At 40.4% G+C, this 17628-nt stretch overlaps 3 protein-coding genes and 1 long non-coding RNA gene across 6 annotated transcripts in view; 2 read left to right on the top strand and 2 right to left on the bottom strand.

Moving 5' to 3' along the window:
• The window catches only part of LOC131231017 (UPF0481 protein At3g47200-like), a 92537-nt gene that overhangs the window by 15741 nt on the left and 59168 nt on the right, over positions 1-17628 (bottom strand). The gene's annotated exons all lie outside the window — the stretch shown is intronic.
• Positions 1-17628, bottom strand: part of LOC131231021 (uncharacterized) — a 104008-nt gene that overhangs the window by 37314 nt on the left and 49066 nt on the right. For 2 of the 3 annotated variants that reach the window (XR_009164165.1, XM_058227096.1), the window contains exon 1: positions 2147-2206. The exons of the other annotated variant lie outside the window; for it this stretch is intronic. Coding sequence is in view for 1 of the 2 variants with exons in the window: in XM_058227096.1 (XP_058083079.1) it covers positions 2147-2191 (45 nt within the window). In the remaining variant the exon portion in view is untranslated. Of the gene's footprint in view, positions 1-2146; positions 2207-17628 lie in introns of those variants that run through there. 3 annotated transcript variants of the gene reach the window in all.
• LOC131231023 (uncharacterized) overlaps positions 1-17628 on the top strand; it is a 67095-nt gene that overhangs the window by 7027 nt on the left and 42440 nt on the right. The window lies entirely within an intron of this gene.
• On the top strand, positions 10182-16414 carry LOC131231015 (uncharacterized). The gene is made up of 8 exons (XM_058227087.1): positions 10182-10520; positions 10734-10793; positions 11116-11170; positions 11284-11687; positions 11766-13799; positions 14309-14875; positions 14961-15019; positions 15919-16414. Exons 4-8 carry the CDS (start codon positions 11286-11288, stop codon positions 16133-16135), a joined length of 3279 nt encoding a protein of 1092 aa, XP_058083070.1. The 5' UTR covers positions 10182-10520; positions 10734-10793; positions 11116-11170; positions 11284-11285; the 3' UTR covers positions 16136-16414.

The raw sequence follows: 17628 nt of genomic DNA, 5'->3' as shown, positions 1-17628 counted from the left end.
ATATCCATCGCTCCACATCACATTTTTAGGTTTTGCACACATGGCAGGACCTGCATAGAATTGATATCTTTTAGAATTTAAATATATGAGTTGCATGGTTAGGCATCGGAGCGGCCCTTCTATAGGCCATCTTCATCATTGGAGCGTCTTTGGGTCAGTCAGGGCACCATAATGATATCTTATCCCCTGTCCTCCCAAAAGGGCAATTACATTTCCCTATTCTAGAGAATCTTCAACTTTCATGGCATCATCAACGGTCACATCCCCATCATACTAGATTATAATCAGAAGAAAGTTGCATTCATCAATGACAGGAAGCACATTGCATTTTTGTGCTTCATGTCCACCAGACCCTCGTAACACTCTCCATTCTAACCCCCGGCGGCATCATCCATGATGATGGATCCCACACCACCAATGTCAAGTGCACTAGCATTTACACCAAGGCTGTCGACATCTCAAATTTGTTCTTGAACTAGACGATGATCCTAACCACCCTGCTATATGAGCCAGATTAGTGTTTTAAATTGCTACGCTATGAAGTGTGTAACTTAAACTACGGAGCATAGCATAGCCTTAACACTATGTAGCTCATGAAAATTGATAATTTGCATATGCTACACACTACATAGACTATGCTACACACTACGTAGCTCACATGATGTTTCTAATGATTTGTTACATTTTTCTATTTCCAATAAAAATTAGTTGGCCTTTTAATGGTTTTAGTAAAATAATAAAAATAATAATATTAAATTAGTTTCAATGCTCTTTCTTTACATTTATAGTTAGTCATTGCCCTTTCCTATTACGTTAGATTGCATTTTTTTTGTACCAAATATCATGAAATTTTGTTAAATTTCATTATTAATCAGTCTAATTTGGTACAAAATATCATAACATTGGTGCAACCAAGCACCTTGATTAAAAATCTAGGAATAGAGTGTAGCTTTACGCTATGTAGCTTACGCCTCATGCTTCAAAGGGGTGAACGCCACACCACATGCTATTCACTATTTAAAATACTGGGCTAGATTACTTCTACAACTATAAGTTCAGTAATGTGAATCAATTGCTGTTTAATCAAAGGACCAGGCGATCGAACAATGTTTCAATCGGCCATCTAGATGTTGGGATTGGTCACGATCAGGTACATTTTTTGTTTCGGTTTTAAGAGTAGGCGATGAGGGGTTTCCCAGGGATTGGTACTGTGGCCATGCTTGTGACCGCAATTTGAGGTGTTCATTTGGCAGGCTAGTTGAATCATTCACATGAAGATCCTCCAGAATTGGTAATTTCTGAGAACTCGGGAATGGTCATAGGATCTGATGCTTAAGGAATAATCCTAACCATAGAAATTTATATCTATGCCGTTGGATATAGAACATGGATGCATATGGTTGACCATTTGATCACTGTTCGAAGCATTTCCTCATCTTTTATTTGTTTCATTATTTCTTTTCCCCTGTAAGATACGTGGGTTAAAATGAATCACCCGCTCCTTTTCCCATCCGCCCACACAAAAATCTCACCTTGGACATTGAGGGGTTTTTTTCTTTTTTGACCTTTTATATTTATTTCGATTTTATTTATTTTTTTTCCCCAAATTTCACAAACTATAATCATCCAAACTCCAACAGGTAGGTCAGAAAATAGACAGTAAAGAACAAATACAGCAACAGTTCACATTCAATTGAAAAAAGGCTGCAAAATCTATAGTTCTAAGATATTCCAACATGGGTAATTTTCAGTGCATTGGACATCTGAGGCCCATCAATTCAACGGTTTGGGGTTTGAATCGTCGAGCCATGATCTCACTTGCACCAATTAAAAACCCAGACAGTTAGACATTGAAACCATCATCCCTGATCATTGTAAACAGTATCATATCTCAAACGTTAGAGAGAGAGAGAGAGAGAGAGAGAAAGAGAGAGAGTGGAGTCTTTTGGGAAAGGTGTGGAATGGGGTGCTGGGTTTTTAAGAGAAGGGGTTTTTGCAGAGATGGGTTTGTGAGAAACAGCTGCTGCTGCAGCAACGACGACATGGAAGAGCTCTGCACTCGATCTCAAGCTCCTATTCGTGGCGAGAGAGAGAGAGAGAGAGAGAGAGAGAGAGAGGGAGAAGAAGAAAAGATAACCATACATACCTCTTTTAAGTGCAGACGCCGTAGAGAGAAAATCTCAGGCCACATTTCATCGAGTCAAGTAGTTTTCCAACGGGCCAGGTTATGGCCGGGCCAAATTCTGTCAAAGGCTCAAGGTCTGCCTGCATTGTTCAACATAAGCCCGACTTTAACCCGGTTATGAACCATCAAAATAGTCCAGCGCGAGCCCAAGCCAAAGAGTTCCTTAGACGGGAAAGAGGCGGATCTATTCAAGGCTCGCTGCTACAATGGCCACAACGCCATGTGAGTTGGTCTGATTGTTCGGTATTAATAAGGCCAGAATGGTATCAGATTCAAATCCTAACAAAATCAGACAATTTGAGTACAGGCTATGATTGGAGGAAATATCTGTGAAGTCCAACTTAACCACATGATGGATCAATCCATTTTAGTCCAAATATCGGCCCCATTAAATCAGGACTAATCTATTGGAAATAATTTATAGGATTACTCACCCTCCAAACTATTTCCCTTACTACAGCTCACTTGAATCATGGATGTAATTACATTTTTAGGTCATGGCATCTAATTGTTAGAGTGGATTCATGTAATCATCACAATGGCTCTTTAAAAATCAAGGGTGGTCATCTATCCCAATTATTTCATTTGGTATAGTATGTATAATCATATGTTAAATTGATTTTTGGCTGTGGGCCAAATGTTGAATCAGACATCTAATAATGGGAGCAAATTCCACATGCATGATTTTTGAAATATTTGGAAGAGCTACCTTTGATTTTTATTTTTTATTTTTAGGGGCTCACCCTTGTGTATATTTAAATGATGTTGTAATCTTAAGCCAAAGTCTAAAAAATTAGGTTAACTTGTGATTCATGTGGACTATGCTGATGGAGTCCATGGTGAGAGATGCCTACCTTTGATTTCTTTAGGGCCGACTGTAATTATTATAAGTAATCCACTCCAACCATTAGATGAGACACCAAAATCTAGGCATTGGGCTAAAAAAAAGGTCCATATAAAATTCACATCAGCAATATTGAGAAAAATAGTTTAGAGGATAAGCATTACCTTTGTATACTATTTCTAATCTTGTGGTCCACTTGAATCATGGATTAAGCTAATTTTTGAGCCCTTCTATGATATTGGAACATGCTTGATAGTTGGCATGGATTTCACATAATCATTAAAATGACACAGCAAAAGCCACCTATTGCTTTATCCTCATTGAGAAACTCATGCAAAACTTATTATAAAAAGGGGACTATAATTTGTAGTACTAATACATGTCAAAGAATCATCATTATGATTTTATCATAATTGTTTAAACATGTAATTTAATAGTAATAAGAGTTAGGTAAAAGAATTTATAATTAATTATTACAATTTTATATAATATTGCAGTGAAAATTTCTCATACGAATGTGATTAGAAAATTTCGGGTGATTTTTATTTATTTATTTTATAGATGGAAATATTTTTCTCAACCATGATATCTAGCCTGTCCACTCTAAAAATAAAGCCCATATTATGGACTCTGCTTGTAAAATGTGACTAAAAAATTTTGGGTGAATTTTATTTATTTATTTATATACAGTTAGCAAACAGTTGAAAATTGTGAATGTAGCATGTGTTAAGCTAGGATAGTCATTCTAAATTATCAAAACCTCAAAGTCATAATATCAAAATCAGATTGGTTGAAGAATCCAAACCATTAATTAGTGGACACATTTTTATTTTTTTAAGAACCATAGGATATCACTCATTTAAACCTCCAATAAGTACACATCAATCCAATGGTGAGATAAGTGGTGTTGGAACTCCCGAGAGTCTACCACCCGGGCAAGAGCAAGGATTCCCCATAAGATAAGTTTATTTCACAAGTAATTCGGCAGCATTAATAAGTGGTGGAATTCATTCACTTGCTTCTACAAGATTGCCAGTGTGGGGCCCACCTAATGAGTTTAAGGGACAGTTGAAAAGGAATGACCCATGGTTCAAACTCCAAATGGAATGCACGCACGTGTGGCCTGACAGATGAGTGGGAGAGCCGATTGAGTAAAGTCTGTGGGGCCATCATGTATGTATATGTCTTATCCATGCCGTAAATCTGTTTTATCTGATCATTTTAGTGTATGTATTAAAAATCGAATCATATCCAAAGCTTAGGTAGACCACACCAAATGGAACAGTAGGAAGAATGATGTTTCTTGTGGTGTGGTCCACCTGAGCTTTGGATATGCTTCAATTTTAGGCTCATACCCTAAAATGATGAGATAAAACAGATGGACAGAGTTGATGGGACACATAAATTCCCTGTGGGCCCCAAAGAGACACAATCCGCTCTCGATGAGTGGACCAGCTCGATTCCGAAACTGGGGCATCTCCACGTTGGGTCCCACCTGATGAGCAAATGTAGCACACGTGCACTCACACGAGTGCAACTCTGATTTCTGTCCTCTCTGCATGCATTTTCATGAATAAACGAACTCCAAAGACAACAGCTTTTTCTCCAATTCTCGTTTTTCATGGCAGCATGTGGCGATTATGAGAAAAACCCATCTTCTTGTCGGTCTCATCGCACTCCTATTCCTCTCCATCGCATCTGTAGACGTTTTTTAAAATAAACCCATGAGGATTATTTTAAAAAATAAAAATAAAAAATAAGGCTGATCAATTCCCTGAGTGGGTCAGATCAGTATGCATAGACAGTGTTGGCCATCCATGGATTATAACAGTGTGGCCTACCTGATGCATGGAAATACCTGACTTTTGTATCAGGTGACCTTCATGGTGAGCCCTATTATTAACATGATACTGATGTCTTACACAAGTGGCATGTCCGTACAAGGAGGATACTGTACCACAAGCAGTGGTACAGATCCAAGGGTCTAGTGGACCAAATAGCACGGATTGAACGCCCACCCTTAAATTTTTTCTAGGACTGCTAGAAGTTTGGATAAGCTGATCATATTTGTGTGTTTTTTCCTTTATCTGCATCCATGTGACTTTCATGAATAGTTGGATTGGCAAATAAACATCAGGGTGGGCCCAAGAAAGCCCCAATGTTGGGCATCTTTATCACTACTGCTTTAGGCGGGGTTGCATTAGCCCTTGGTTGGACCAAGCCCAACTAGGAGGGAGAAAATCGGATGCAGATTGCATCCTTGGAGGGGCAGGAATTGGTCTTGGCAGGGGCTCAGCAAGTAGGGCTGTACATCGAGATCAGTCGAGTCGAGGTGAGCCAAGCTTGGCTTGACTCTGCCGTGCTCTCCTCGAGCTCGGCTTTGAGCTTACCATTGGAACTTGGCTTGTTTGCCAAAACTTTCGAGTCAAGCTCGAGGTGAGCTGGTGGATCGAGACGAGGTGAGCTTACTTCGAGTCGAGTCAAGCCTACTTCCAACCCGACCTAAGCTGTACCCGACCCAACCAACGCCCAATTCAACCCAGCCACCCAACCCACCTGACCCAACCCGCACCCAACCCAACTGTTTTGCATTATATGAAAATTTGAACATGCCCTTTACGTGTTTGAGAAAATGTCGCGTAGGCTCAAACTCAGCTTGAACTGTTGACCAAACCGAGCCGAGCTAACCAGTTAGACTTGAGGACTAAGCAGAGCCGAGTTCGAGCTAGGGTTAGCTACTGGTCGAGCCAAGTCGAGCTGGGCCAAGCTCGACTTGGTTCAACTCACGTACAGCTATACGACTAACCATTGGCGATAATATTGCATATGGACAAGGCTTTCAATGGATCCTGGATCCCCTAAGGTTAGTAAATCCCTGACTGGGGGGCACACCATGATGTAGCTACCTTATATCATGTCATCCATCATGTTGGGAGAAGAAATCCATTCTCAACCACACACACACAATAATATCAGAATTAAAAGAAAGTAAAAAAAGACAAACTACAATACAAAGATTTATATGGTTACCTTTCAGTATATCTATATATTAACACTAATTCACTATGCTCAAAGGCAAAAAATTAATGAAAAAACGATTCTCAATATAATAACAACTACTACAAAATATATATTTTTTAACCCAAATGAACTAGGGTTCATATAAAATTCCAAGTGAAATTATGAAATATCCCTTTGGGTGAGCTGAGCTCAACCCGCAAAAGTGATGGATGGATGAACAAAACACCTCTGATGGCCAAGTTCCACGGATCCTAACAACATCCTACTTGAAGACTAATCATAGGCAATCTCCTGATGAGTATGGTGAATTTACAAAAGCCCATGCCAATGTATAGAACTCAATGTGAATTTCCCTCTGGTCTTCAAACTTGAAGGCCAATAGAAACTAAGCATGACTTCAGTTTCTCTTTGATAATCACCTTGGTCAATATATCCATTTTTCAAGATCATTTTAAGACACGATATAAAAGATGAAGTAAATCAAAATCTTAGGTGGGCCACACCACAAGAAATTGTGATGATTGAAAACCCACCTTGAAAAAAACTTATTAGGGGTCAGCAGAATGTTTATTTGTCATCCGCCCGTTCATAACATATCAAAGACCTGGATGAGAGGACCACACAAACATCAGCTTGATCCAAAACTTATGTGGCACACAAAAGTTTTTAATGGTCAATCACCACGGTTTTGGTGTGGTGTGCTCCGCCTAAAATTTGGATCTACTTCATTTTGGGATCGTGCTATATATAAAATGATCTGTCAAGACAAATGGACATCATGGATGTAAGGCATACATCATGGTGGGCCTCAAAGTCAAGGATCCACCCACCATGGTGGATCCAGGAATCCACCCGCACCCCTTACAACTTTGCTAGACGCCACAGCAGTTATAATTTTAGCTCTCAGACACACAAGGCAGGGGAGCCATACATGGGGGGCCAAAGGTACATTTAGTACGTTCGTGTCCTTCATCATCACCACACATGTGGCATGCTTTGATGGCATCGGTACTGATATTCATTGACCCAGTGGGCCATCAGGAGAATGAAACCCACCTTTAAAATTGCGCCAACCGATGGGTTATGATTTTCCAATTAGTCTTTTCACACTTATAGTCTGTTCAAGTGGGGCCCACCACATAAATAGTTCTGATTTCCCTGGAGATGGTTCTAGACACATGGGCCATTTGTCACGTGTGTGGTGGAGATGCAGGAACTACTGTACCATGGTGACACTATTAATGGGCCAGGCCTTTGCACAAGACCTAATTTTAAACAGGTCAGGCCAAGCCACCAGTTGATATCCAAGCCTGGCCCACTTACAGCCTAGGCCCAGCAATCCAATGGAGCTAACTTCTGACACATGGTGTTGCGGTATGCATAGATAAAGTAGCAATGCTTTGTTATTTATCACGTATGCATCTGGTGGGCCACCGGATCAACGGCTTTGATCACCCAAAGGCCAGCCCAATTTGTTCTTAAGCTCCCGACACATGCCCAATTCATCCTAAAGCGAGCTAATCAGAGGGTGTCATCCAGCCATCTAGCTCACTTCCAACCGTCACCAAAATAACACCTACCAGTCATAGTGCGCTCCAGTAGTGGTACTCTATAGTGGCCCTGCGTGTAGTTTTTAGTCTGTTTAATTTTGGGTTTGTTGTCATATGTCTTCAATCTGATTGAAATAAAGAGTCTATCGATGTCATTGACAGACACTTATTTCTATCGAAAAAATTCAAGAAAATCTGAGTTGCTTGTTGTATAGTTTTGGAGTTGCTACTTGGTGCAATTGAAGGTGTTTTCAATGTTATTGGCTGGTATTCAATGGCTATCGGTGCCATCGAAGGTTCCATCGACGACATGCGCAGAACTGCATAAGTGCGTGATTTGTTTCTAATTCAGGTCATGATAGTATATATATATATATATGCTATAATCAGGATTAGGGTATTCTAAGTGAATGTTAATACGTTTTTAAGCTATTCTGGAACAAAGCTAATTAAGGTTTTGGAAAATAATTTTGAAGTCATTTAGATCAGTGAGTCCATCCCATCTCTTATAATATCATTTTCATAGTAAATTGTTTAACGTTTTGTGTTGTGATTTTTTCCCGTGAGAATTTTTTTATGTAAAATTTGTGTGTTTTCTATGTGATTTATTTGTGTTTGATTTCGCATTATTTTCTTGAATATATATTTGCTTCCCAACATCCCAAGATTAGTTTCCTATTCCTTTGGCCGGACTTTATTTTCCTAGCCTTTAATGGGAGAATATAACATCAAGGTATATTTGCTGCTCCTGAAACTTGAACTAAGACCTTTGCCTCCAATACTAAATCAAACAACCACTTAATGTAAAAGTCGGTAACTATGTCAAATCACCACTTTCTCTAGAAGCTTAAGGAGATGGCGTATCAATGTATAAGAAGGGAATTTAACAATTGGCAGTCATTATATATAGGTGACTCGTCTGAGTCATATGCAACTGATCTGAGTCAATTTGAACCTGATAGGGATCAGTACAGTTAAATGAACCTGAACAACTGGGGATGAGTTACCGTAATTAAAAGAAAATGTAGATGGATTTATATTATACAGTAATGTTTTTCATACACAAGTAGAGAAACACAAATTAGAAAAATCAAAATAATCTAAACCATTAAAACATGGTGATCAAGAACTAGGGACCGCGGTCAGAAATAAGGAAAGACGGTGAAGAACGTTTGGGTGATGGTGAGCAGGAGGAGGATGGAAGCCGCAATCAAAGAAATGAAAGACCATGGATTGGTGAAATAATCGCGCTTCAAGCTCGCCCGCCACATGTTGCATTTGTTCTCGCAATGTTTTTGCACATTGTCATGTACATCCGAAAGATAGCTTCCCTTGAAATTATGGAATATCCCAATGCGGAGCCGGTTGAATAGAAGGGCCACATCATCATCGCTTCCCAGAAAATTATCCATGATCCCATTCTGATGGAGCAGTGCCACATCCTTGGACGTATTGACAAGGTAATCCATGAACACAAGGTAAGTCGTGAAAACGTGGAATTTTGATTCTAGGCAGCATTGTTCGAATGCTATGAGGTTCCGAAAGAGAGTATCGCTCTGGTCATGTATAACGAAGGGCGTTATTTCCAACACCCCGTTGCTAAATTTCACGTTCAAGATGTTATTCGATTTCTCGTTCTTCTTGAACTTGACCCCCGCATGTTGGAGGTCAGTCGCGCAAGGGATCATCTCGCGCGGTTCATAAATAGTCAACGAAAGGTTGGGCACCTCCTTCCTAATAGTTGGAGTTGGTAACAAATGCAAGTGGAATAAATGGAGCAGACGATGGTAGGAATCTTTGATCTCGATTTTCTTATTCCTAGCCATGAATCCATCGAAGAGATAATGGGCCATCTTCGCAAGTAAATGTGGTACGTTCGCTGGACAAGCCATTATGAAAATACGCTGCAGAACGAAGAAAGGAATTTGATTTTCAAAGAGGAGCGTATCAGACACTGTATATTCCACCGTCCCAGTCATATCAAATATCGGGTCTTCGAAGCCATCTGAATGGAAAAAGAACTCCGGTACTTCAGGAAGAGGACTGAGATCTCTTTGTTGCCTGAACAACTCCTCTATTTGCTCTCTCGGAAAGAGCCTTAGAAAGAGCTCGATAATGAAGCAAGCATCAAGCACCATCATTTTTACAAACCTTGCTAGCTGATATTGTTTCGGAGTAGCAATCTCTTTCGCTTTATCCTCCAATTCCTCCATCGCCTTGAGGTAGTCCTCCAACTGATGGTTGGGATTACGGAGAGGAAATGAATGTAGGTACAACAATCTGTGCTCTTCCATAGCTTTTGTAGTTGTCATGTTGCATTTGAACAGTGTCTTTAAAATAGAAATTATATAGCTAATTGTTTATATAAAACTAACATAGAAACATCATGAATTCCTGCTACTTGATTATATTACTTAGGAAGTTAATGGTTATCTTATTTCTTGCTTTATGTTCCTAGTTTAAATATCCCAGTTTCTGGTATGCCATAATAATTGCTTCTTATGATGGCCTCCTATCTCCATACCATATCTCTATGAAAGTATGTGTTGGTTGTTGTAGTAGTGGGGAACAAATGGAGTTGTTTTGATGATGGCTATTTGTACTTTATTCTGTTCAACCTTTTTTTTTTTCCTTTTTGAGTTCTTTGTATCAAGTTTAATACAGTAACTTTGTTTGCTGATATTTTTAACTGATCATTCTCCCACTGTCTTGTCATTGTAGATCACCTGCTGTGTCTTGACATTCATCCTGAGTTCTCTCTTTTCACACAGCCCAAGTTGTAATTCTATCCTCATGATGAGTATTCTTTTTTGTGTCATACAGGGATGGGACATCTATTGTGCTTTCTGATGAAGTTGGCCAAATATACATATTAGCCTCAGGGCAAGGGGAGTCTCAAAAGGATGCCAAATATGACCAGGTATTAGTAATTACCAACTTCAGCTAGTAATATATTTTTAACAGTGTCTTTTGCTTTGTTTCTTTGTTGCTTTTGCTTCTTTTTGATAAACTTCTCACCTTGCAATACACACACACACAGATATATATATATATATATATATATATATATATATGAACAGTGAAGTAGGTTGTGTGACAATGTTCTGATGTTCCTCTTTAATCTTCACAACAGTTTTTCCTTGGTGATTATCGTCCTCTCATTCAAGACACCCATGGTAACGTTTTAGATCAGGTGAGCTCTCTCTCTCTCTCTCTCTCTCTCTCTCCCTCCCTCCAGACTTGGAATATGTTAGTTATTTCAAAAGCGTTAACACGTCCAAAACACCCCACCCAGGAGCACCCTTTTGGATCCAAATCCCGTTGGATAAAAAATCTGAGGTTGGGAGTTTTCCCCATGTGCATTGGAGTACCCCCTATTTGCATCTCATTCAACGATTGCAATGCTATTATTTGTGCTGGCCTTTATGGGATTCTCATGAGTGCATCATTTTCCCGTGTTTCCTGATTGTTGTCACCGACTACGATTATATGAGATATGGCTACATTTGATGCAGGAGACTCAGCTTGTCCCACATAGACGGAACATTCAAGATCTGCTTTGTGATTCAAGTATGCATCTAACATTCCTTTATCCAACTTCAATTCATGCTTTTACTTTTAGATAAGATTCATGTAAACTCACATGATCTCATGATACCGTTGGTGTAATTGGTCAATTTCAGGCATGATCCCTTATCCTGAACCTTACCAGAGCATGTACCAGCAACGGCGATTAGGTGCTTTGGGTATTGAGTGGCGTCCTCCTTCCGTAAAATTTGCTGTTGGCCCTGGGGAGCATTTCGGCCTCCAAGATTATCCAATGCTGCCAATTCCGGACTTGGATAGATGGATTGAGCCATTACCAGAGTTTCTAGATGCTATGGATTGGGAACAAGAAAATGAAGTTCAAAGTGACGGGTCAGATTCAGAGTATAATGTTCCTGAGGAGTATTCTAGTGAAGGGGAGCACATAAGTTTGAGCGCTGGTTCTTCTGGTGATCCAGAGTGCAGTGCGGAAGACAGTGAGGCCGACCACGTTAATAAGGATGGTCTTCGCAGATCTAGAAGAAGAAAACACAAGGCAGAAGTAAGACAAAAATTCATCTCACTCATTTACATTTCCCATTTTCTCTTACTTGGGATTTATGCTTCTATGTTCTTTCAGGTTGAGGTCACAACTTCTTCTGGGAGGCGTGTTAAGAGGAAAAACTTGGATCAGCGAGATGGTACTCTATCCAAGAGTAACAGAAGAAGGAAATCAAAACATGGCCGGTTGGCTTCAAAGAAGAAAAAGTCTTCTAAATCAAAGTCGTTGCGCCCTCAGAGACTTGCTGCACGTAATGCCCTTAATTTGTTTTCTCAAATTTCTGGGGCATCCACAGATGGGGAAGAGGAAGAGGGCTCAGAGAATGACTCATCCGAGAGTGAATCAGAGCTACCCGATTCAAACATTCAGAGCAATGAATCTGATAGATCAACACAGAATGTGCGCCAAAAACACCAAAGGGAGAAAGAAGAGTCAGATGAGTGTGAAACTGCAGTCATACCTCCTGAACCGCCTGTTTACGAAACTAATACTGTAAACAGGAGGAGATTGGTCCTGAAGTTGCCAGTTCGTGATCCGAAGAAACTCGCACCTCCGGAAAACACAAAAACTGAATCCCATGGGCAGGGTTATGTAATGGGTTCATTAGGTAAAGCTCCTTCAGATATGACAAACCTAAACCAAACCTATTCAAGCACCCAAGAATCGGGGCCTTCTGGTGATACAGTCAATGCTGCTCTCCCTCAAAACTGTGGTGGAATTAATATCAGAGAGAGAGGGCAAGCTGAAATTGAAGATAAGCCAGATTTATCTGTAGGGTACAAGGATAACAAAATCAGATGGGGGGAAGTAAAAGCTCGAACATCAAAGCGTTTGCGATTGGGTGACATTCTGTTGACAGATGCATGGCCTGCCTCGAACGTCTCCCTGGACGGGCAAAGCCCAACCGAAGATGAAGCAAATGGACATCTCAAATCAGATGATGAGTATGGAATCATGGCACATTCAGAAAATCAAATTCATGGAGATCGACCAGACAGAAAAGCCTACAGGAGGGAGGAGCAGTTTAGACCTAGAACTTCTGAAGGGTTTGGTGATACAAAAGATAAGCATATCATTCCTGCATATGAACACAACTCTTCACTAGTTGACTTCTCAAGTAATGACCCATGTAATGGAAACACATCTGAAACAACGCGGCTTGAGGACATGGGATATGGAGATCAGCCTGGTATGAGCAAATATGGGGGTCATGATGAGCGCTCAGAAAGTGCTGACATAGTAATTGATAGTAGAAATGCACCTGTTCTTAGTTGTAAGAATAATATGGACAATATTCAAGGAGTGGAAGAGAACACCAAACCCATCACTAGAAAGTTACGGATTAAATCAAAAGGAATCTTGAAGGAACCTGAAAATCTATCCACTTCAAAGCTAAACTCTGTTACAACAAAAGAAGATAGGAAATTTTCTGGATCTGATTTGGTGTCCAGAAGTCCCAAACAGGGGGAACATGATCGAATTGTAGGATTGCCTGAGGAGGAGGAGGATGGTAATGGTGGATCACTCCCAGACCATCGAGCCTGGGATGTTGGGCTAGGAAAATCAGGGACTCCGTTTGATCAGGATTCAAATAGGTTGCATTCATATTCAAACACGTCCAATGCTGTTTGTAGAAGGTCGAAATCATACCAGGCTAGAGCGAATTCAGAAGCTGACATCTGTGGTATGGAAGAAAGTACCTCAAATGCCAGCAATCACAATGCTGTCATGGAAATGGACTTTCCTGAGGCTGTGACTGATGGAGCCCGTAGAACAAGATCCATGGGCACAAAGGCAACAACCCGGGAGCAAAATCCTGCGATAGGTAAATTCAAAGTGAGGACAGGTCATGGCATTGTGGAGACATCAAGAAATGTTGAAAGATTTTCCTTAAATGGGCACGAGGAATGGAATTCAGGTTCAAGAGTGACTGTTGGGTTAAGGTCTGCTAGAAACAGGAGAGAGAATTATTATGATGGTGACCTAAGCCCTCCAGATAGAAGAAAGGCATACCATGCAGCAAGAAAGCCATCATGGTTGATGTTAACAGAACATGAGGAGAGCTACCGATATATTCCCCAAAAAGGCGACGAGGTTATGTATGTAAGAAAGGTAACTAAATCAATTACCCTGATTTATTATCTCTGATCATTGCTAGGTGTCATTGGTTGCTGATTAATCAATGGTTGGCATTGACTCCAACATTGCTTGTTATAATTTCAAGAAGCATACAATGCTCGATCGAGCATGTGCTTGGCTAAATAAACTTTGTGTACGGTCCACCTTTTGGTAATTCAAATAGTTCTCATGGTGGGCCCCATGGTGGATCCAAGCTTCCCCAAAAATCTGCCCCATCTGCCATTCCTGACCATCCAACTGGGCCTCTGTTAAATGTGAACCATCACTTGTGGTCCTCCATTTTCATTGTATGGTGATAAGGAAGATGTTTAGGGCATGGCTCGCCCATGACGGGTCTCACTAGGTTTACTGATCGAAAGGTGGACCCCACCTGTACCGTTGCTGGGTTGAACAAAGAAAAGCGCATGCTTTCTTTTGATTGTGATTTGTGCATAATATAATACTGCTTATAATTTTTATCTGGGCTATATATACTATTTCAGGGCCATCAACAGTATTTAGAGTGGAGCCATTCCCATGAAGCAGGGCCTTGGAGATTACTCAAGGGAAACATACAATCTGTAGAATTTTGCAAGGTAGTGAGCCTTGATTATTCAACGCTTCCCGGTTCTGGAGAAAGCTGCTGTAAACTCACCCTTGAATTTGTAGATCCTTGTTCTAGTGTATTTGGTAAAACCTTCAAATTGACTTTGCCGGAGCTAGTTGATTTTTCGGACTTCCTCGTTGAAAGGACGCGTTATGATGCTGCCGTTAGGAGAAACTGGACACATAGGGACAAATGTCAGGTGTGGTGGAGAAATGAGAATGAGGAAGGCGGGAGTTGGTGGGATGGTCGGGTAATAGCAGTGAAGCCTAAATCTCCTGAATTTCCAGACTGTCCGTGGGAAAGATGTGTTATTCAGTACAGAAGTGATGCCTCAGAACCACATTTTCACAGTCCTTGGGAACTTCACGACCCGGATGGTCGATGGGAGCACCCCCACATTGACGAGGACATCAGAGAGAAGCTGCTTTCTTCTTTTGCCAAGCTAGAGAACGTTAAAAATCAGGTCGACCTTTTTTATGTGTTGAGCTCATCCTCTTTTTTGGGACAATCTAGTGGTTTGTTATTCATTGTTTTCTGGAAAATTGCAGGAGCATTTTGGGATTCAAAAGTTTAAAAAGGTATCGCAGAAATCTGATTTTCTAAACAGGTATGCCTTTATACATTGCACGTGTTTTGATACATCTCGGATACCTTTGTTTCAAAATTGTATCAGTGGAAGCGCACTTTTCATTTCTGTTATATGGAAATTCCACGGATAGTAGGAGAACGTTTTACTCTGCAGCATCACGGAATTCATTTATTCAATTGAAACTCTCATAGTAGTTTGATTATCTTTTCCTGCCATTGACAATCACTATCTTTCAGCATGGTATAACACTTGTAAGCATTTATTGACTTTCCACGTGCTGTTGCATACACCGATGGGGATAGCCACACCTTCGTTCTGCATACCAGTATTGTACTTTGTAACTGTTGTTGTGAATCTGATGAAAGGACTAACATTGAGTTGCCAATCTCCTTGTCCAGTTAATTATAGTAACCATTCCTAATGCATCAAAGTTTGCCCTTATGCACCCAGTGTACAAGTGATCCAATGGTTTATTTATCTTGACCATTGATCTTATTGGACCTAGAGCAGATGGGAGATGGTGGATGACAGAAACTCTTCAAGATCCTAGACTCCAAATCATTGGCCTTTCTGGACCTTTGCTATGTTTGTCGCCACTGATCAAAGTGGTAGGAGCCTCTAATCTGGGAGAGTTTTGGGGAATCACGCATTCATGGTCAGGTCCATTAGTTCAGTGGCGTGCATGGATCATTGAACCATGGGCTCTATTTGCAGACTGGTGCATCAGGACCCTACAATTCCTTACAGGATAGAGAAGATAGAAACATATTTGAGGGGGATTTATCTCCATTTCTTACCTCGCCTGCTCCCGTCTGAAATGCAGGGCTTTCTAGTAAAATTTCTCATTTTTACTGATTATGAACAATATAGAAAATCTAATCTGAAATCAAGCTTTATGGCTGTACGAGTTCTTACAGGTTTCCAGTTCCACTCTCTCTTGAAGTGATCAAGAGGAGATTAGAGAACAATTACTACCGTAGTTTGGAGGCCGTCCAGCACGACATCATGGTCATGCTGTCAAACCTCCAATCCTACTTTGGGAAGAATGCGGAGCTTTCAGTGAAGGTGAGGCGATTGTCGGATTGGATGACGCGTATATTATCGTCATTGTTGGGAACCGAGACAGTTTTGTAGAAGAATCAGTCTCGAATGATGTTTGAGAGCCTGCATTGTTATTGTAGATATCCTTTTTTTTCCCCCCTTTTTTTCTTCTTTTACTATCTCCTATTGCAATCTTGCACCCATTGATCCAATTTTGGAAATCGGTTTTGTTTTTGGAGATAGTTCTTTGGCAGTCCCTCTTCTCAAAGGAGGGATCTCAGTCGCCTGGTTGTGGAAAACCACCCGCCAGAATTTATTCTTGTATAGAACTATTACCATTAATAAAAAGAAAAAAAAAATCGATTTTCTCCATACTATATATGTTGTTGTTTGTTTTTCCAAGCAAATGATCCCACATGGATTCTTCTTAACATTATTCTAGTGGACATTCCTGCGGGCTCAGTTGAGCCCATCCACAATCATGGTGGATCTGTTGGATGATTGGGTCTGCGGGGATTGAATATTCAGCAGATTCAATTATCTCAAACACCCAATTAAGGGTGTTTGGTTTTACTCTCATCTTCCATATTCCATAAGCTTCACATAATGGGTTTAATGATCCAATCATGGTGATTTTGGGGCCATGTGTGGTCTGTGGACCCCTCCTATCTAAGGGCTGTCAATCATAGGTGGACATGGATTGGTCTTCAGCATGATTAGTGGACAGCTGGGGCATTATTTCAACTCTTGAAAACATTTTTCCATCAATGTACAAATCCATAGCCACCCTTAATCCCTCAAAAGAAAAGGGAAAGAAAAGGTTTTAAAAAATAAAATAAAATATCCACGAAAGGTTGTTTGGGCCTGATCTAAAGGCTCGGATTTTAAAAGAATGGGGCCAACAACTAATATAATTAAAAAAAGAATGGGCTAACTACCTATCTAGCTTGTAATTAATAAACACAGACTGCATCCTGACCTGACCCAGCCTGGAAAGTATCGATGTGAAACTCAGTTGTGAGATCTTGCATGTGATTTGTCATTATGGCATGTGCCAATGGGCCATTAGAGTGCATCATAGAAAAAAAAACAAAAACATCTGATTATTGGGCTCTTTTGCATGCATACAGAACATCGTTATATTGTTTTTTCAGCTATACTCGCTGGACAAGAACAGTTGTTATACATGGGGTTCATCCAACGAACAAAACATGATCAGATTGGGGTCTGAAAACCGTCAACTTAACCATGCCCGCAGCAAAAATAGTCCATGATTACCTGTGTTTGGGTTAACATCTGCCATTCTTCCCCACCTTTTTTCCCACTTTCAGCATAAAGGGCCACTGATTGAACTGATGAGTATATCTATCTAGATAGATGAAACTTAAAAGACTTTGAATGATCATTCAGCCAAGGATGGAAAGTTGACTTTGGTGTACCATACAATTCAGCACCAAGACCCGATCACATCGCCGGGTTCACACCCATTTCAGACCAATACAGCCGTATTATTTATGGCCCGAACTAGCTCATATCAGTGGTCCCACCCTTGGACGGTGAAAGATGACGTGGCACTAGTCAGAAAA

The sequence above is a fragment of the Magnolia sinica genome, chromosome 17 (genome assembly GCF_029962835.1).
Source record: "Magnolia sinica isolate HGM2019 chromosome 17, MsV1, whole genome shotgun sequence".
NCBI classification, from domain to species: domain Eukaryota; kingdom Viridiplantae; phylum Streptophyta; class Magnoliopsida; order Magnoliales; family Magnoliaceae; genus Magnolia; species Magnolia sinica.
This window is presented reverse-complemented; position numbering and strand designations above follow the sequence as displayed.

Bases quoted from the DNA above. Each gene is read 5' to 3' on its own strand.
- LOC131231015 (XM_058227087.1), top strand. From the start codon at position 11,286: ATGATCCCTTATCCTGAACCTTACCAGAGCATGTACCAGCAACGGCGA. The intron at 11,688-11,765 runs GTAAGACAAAAA...ATGTTCTTTCAG, and splicing joins GAAGAAAACACAAGGCAGAA to GTTGAGGTCACAACTTCTTC. The intron at 14,876-14,960 runs GTCGACCTTTTT...GGAAAATTGCAG, and splicing joins TAGAGAACGTTAAAAATCAG to GAGCATTTTGGGATTCAAAA.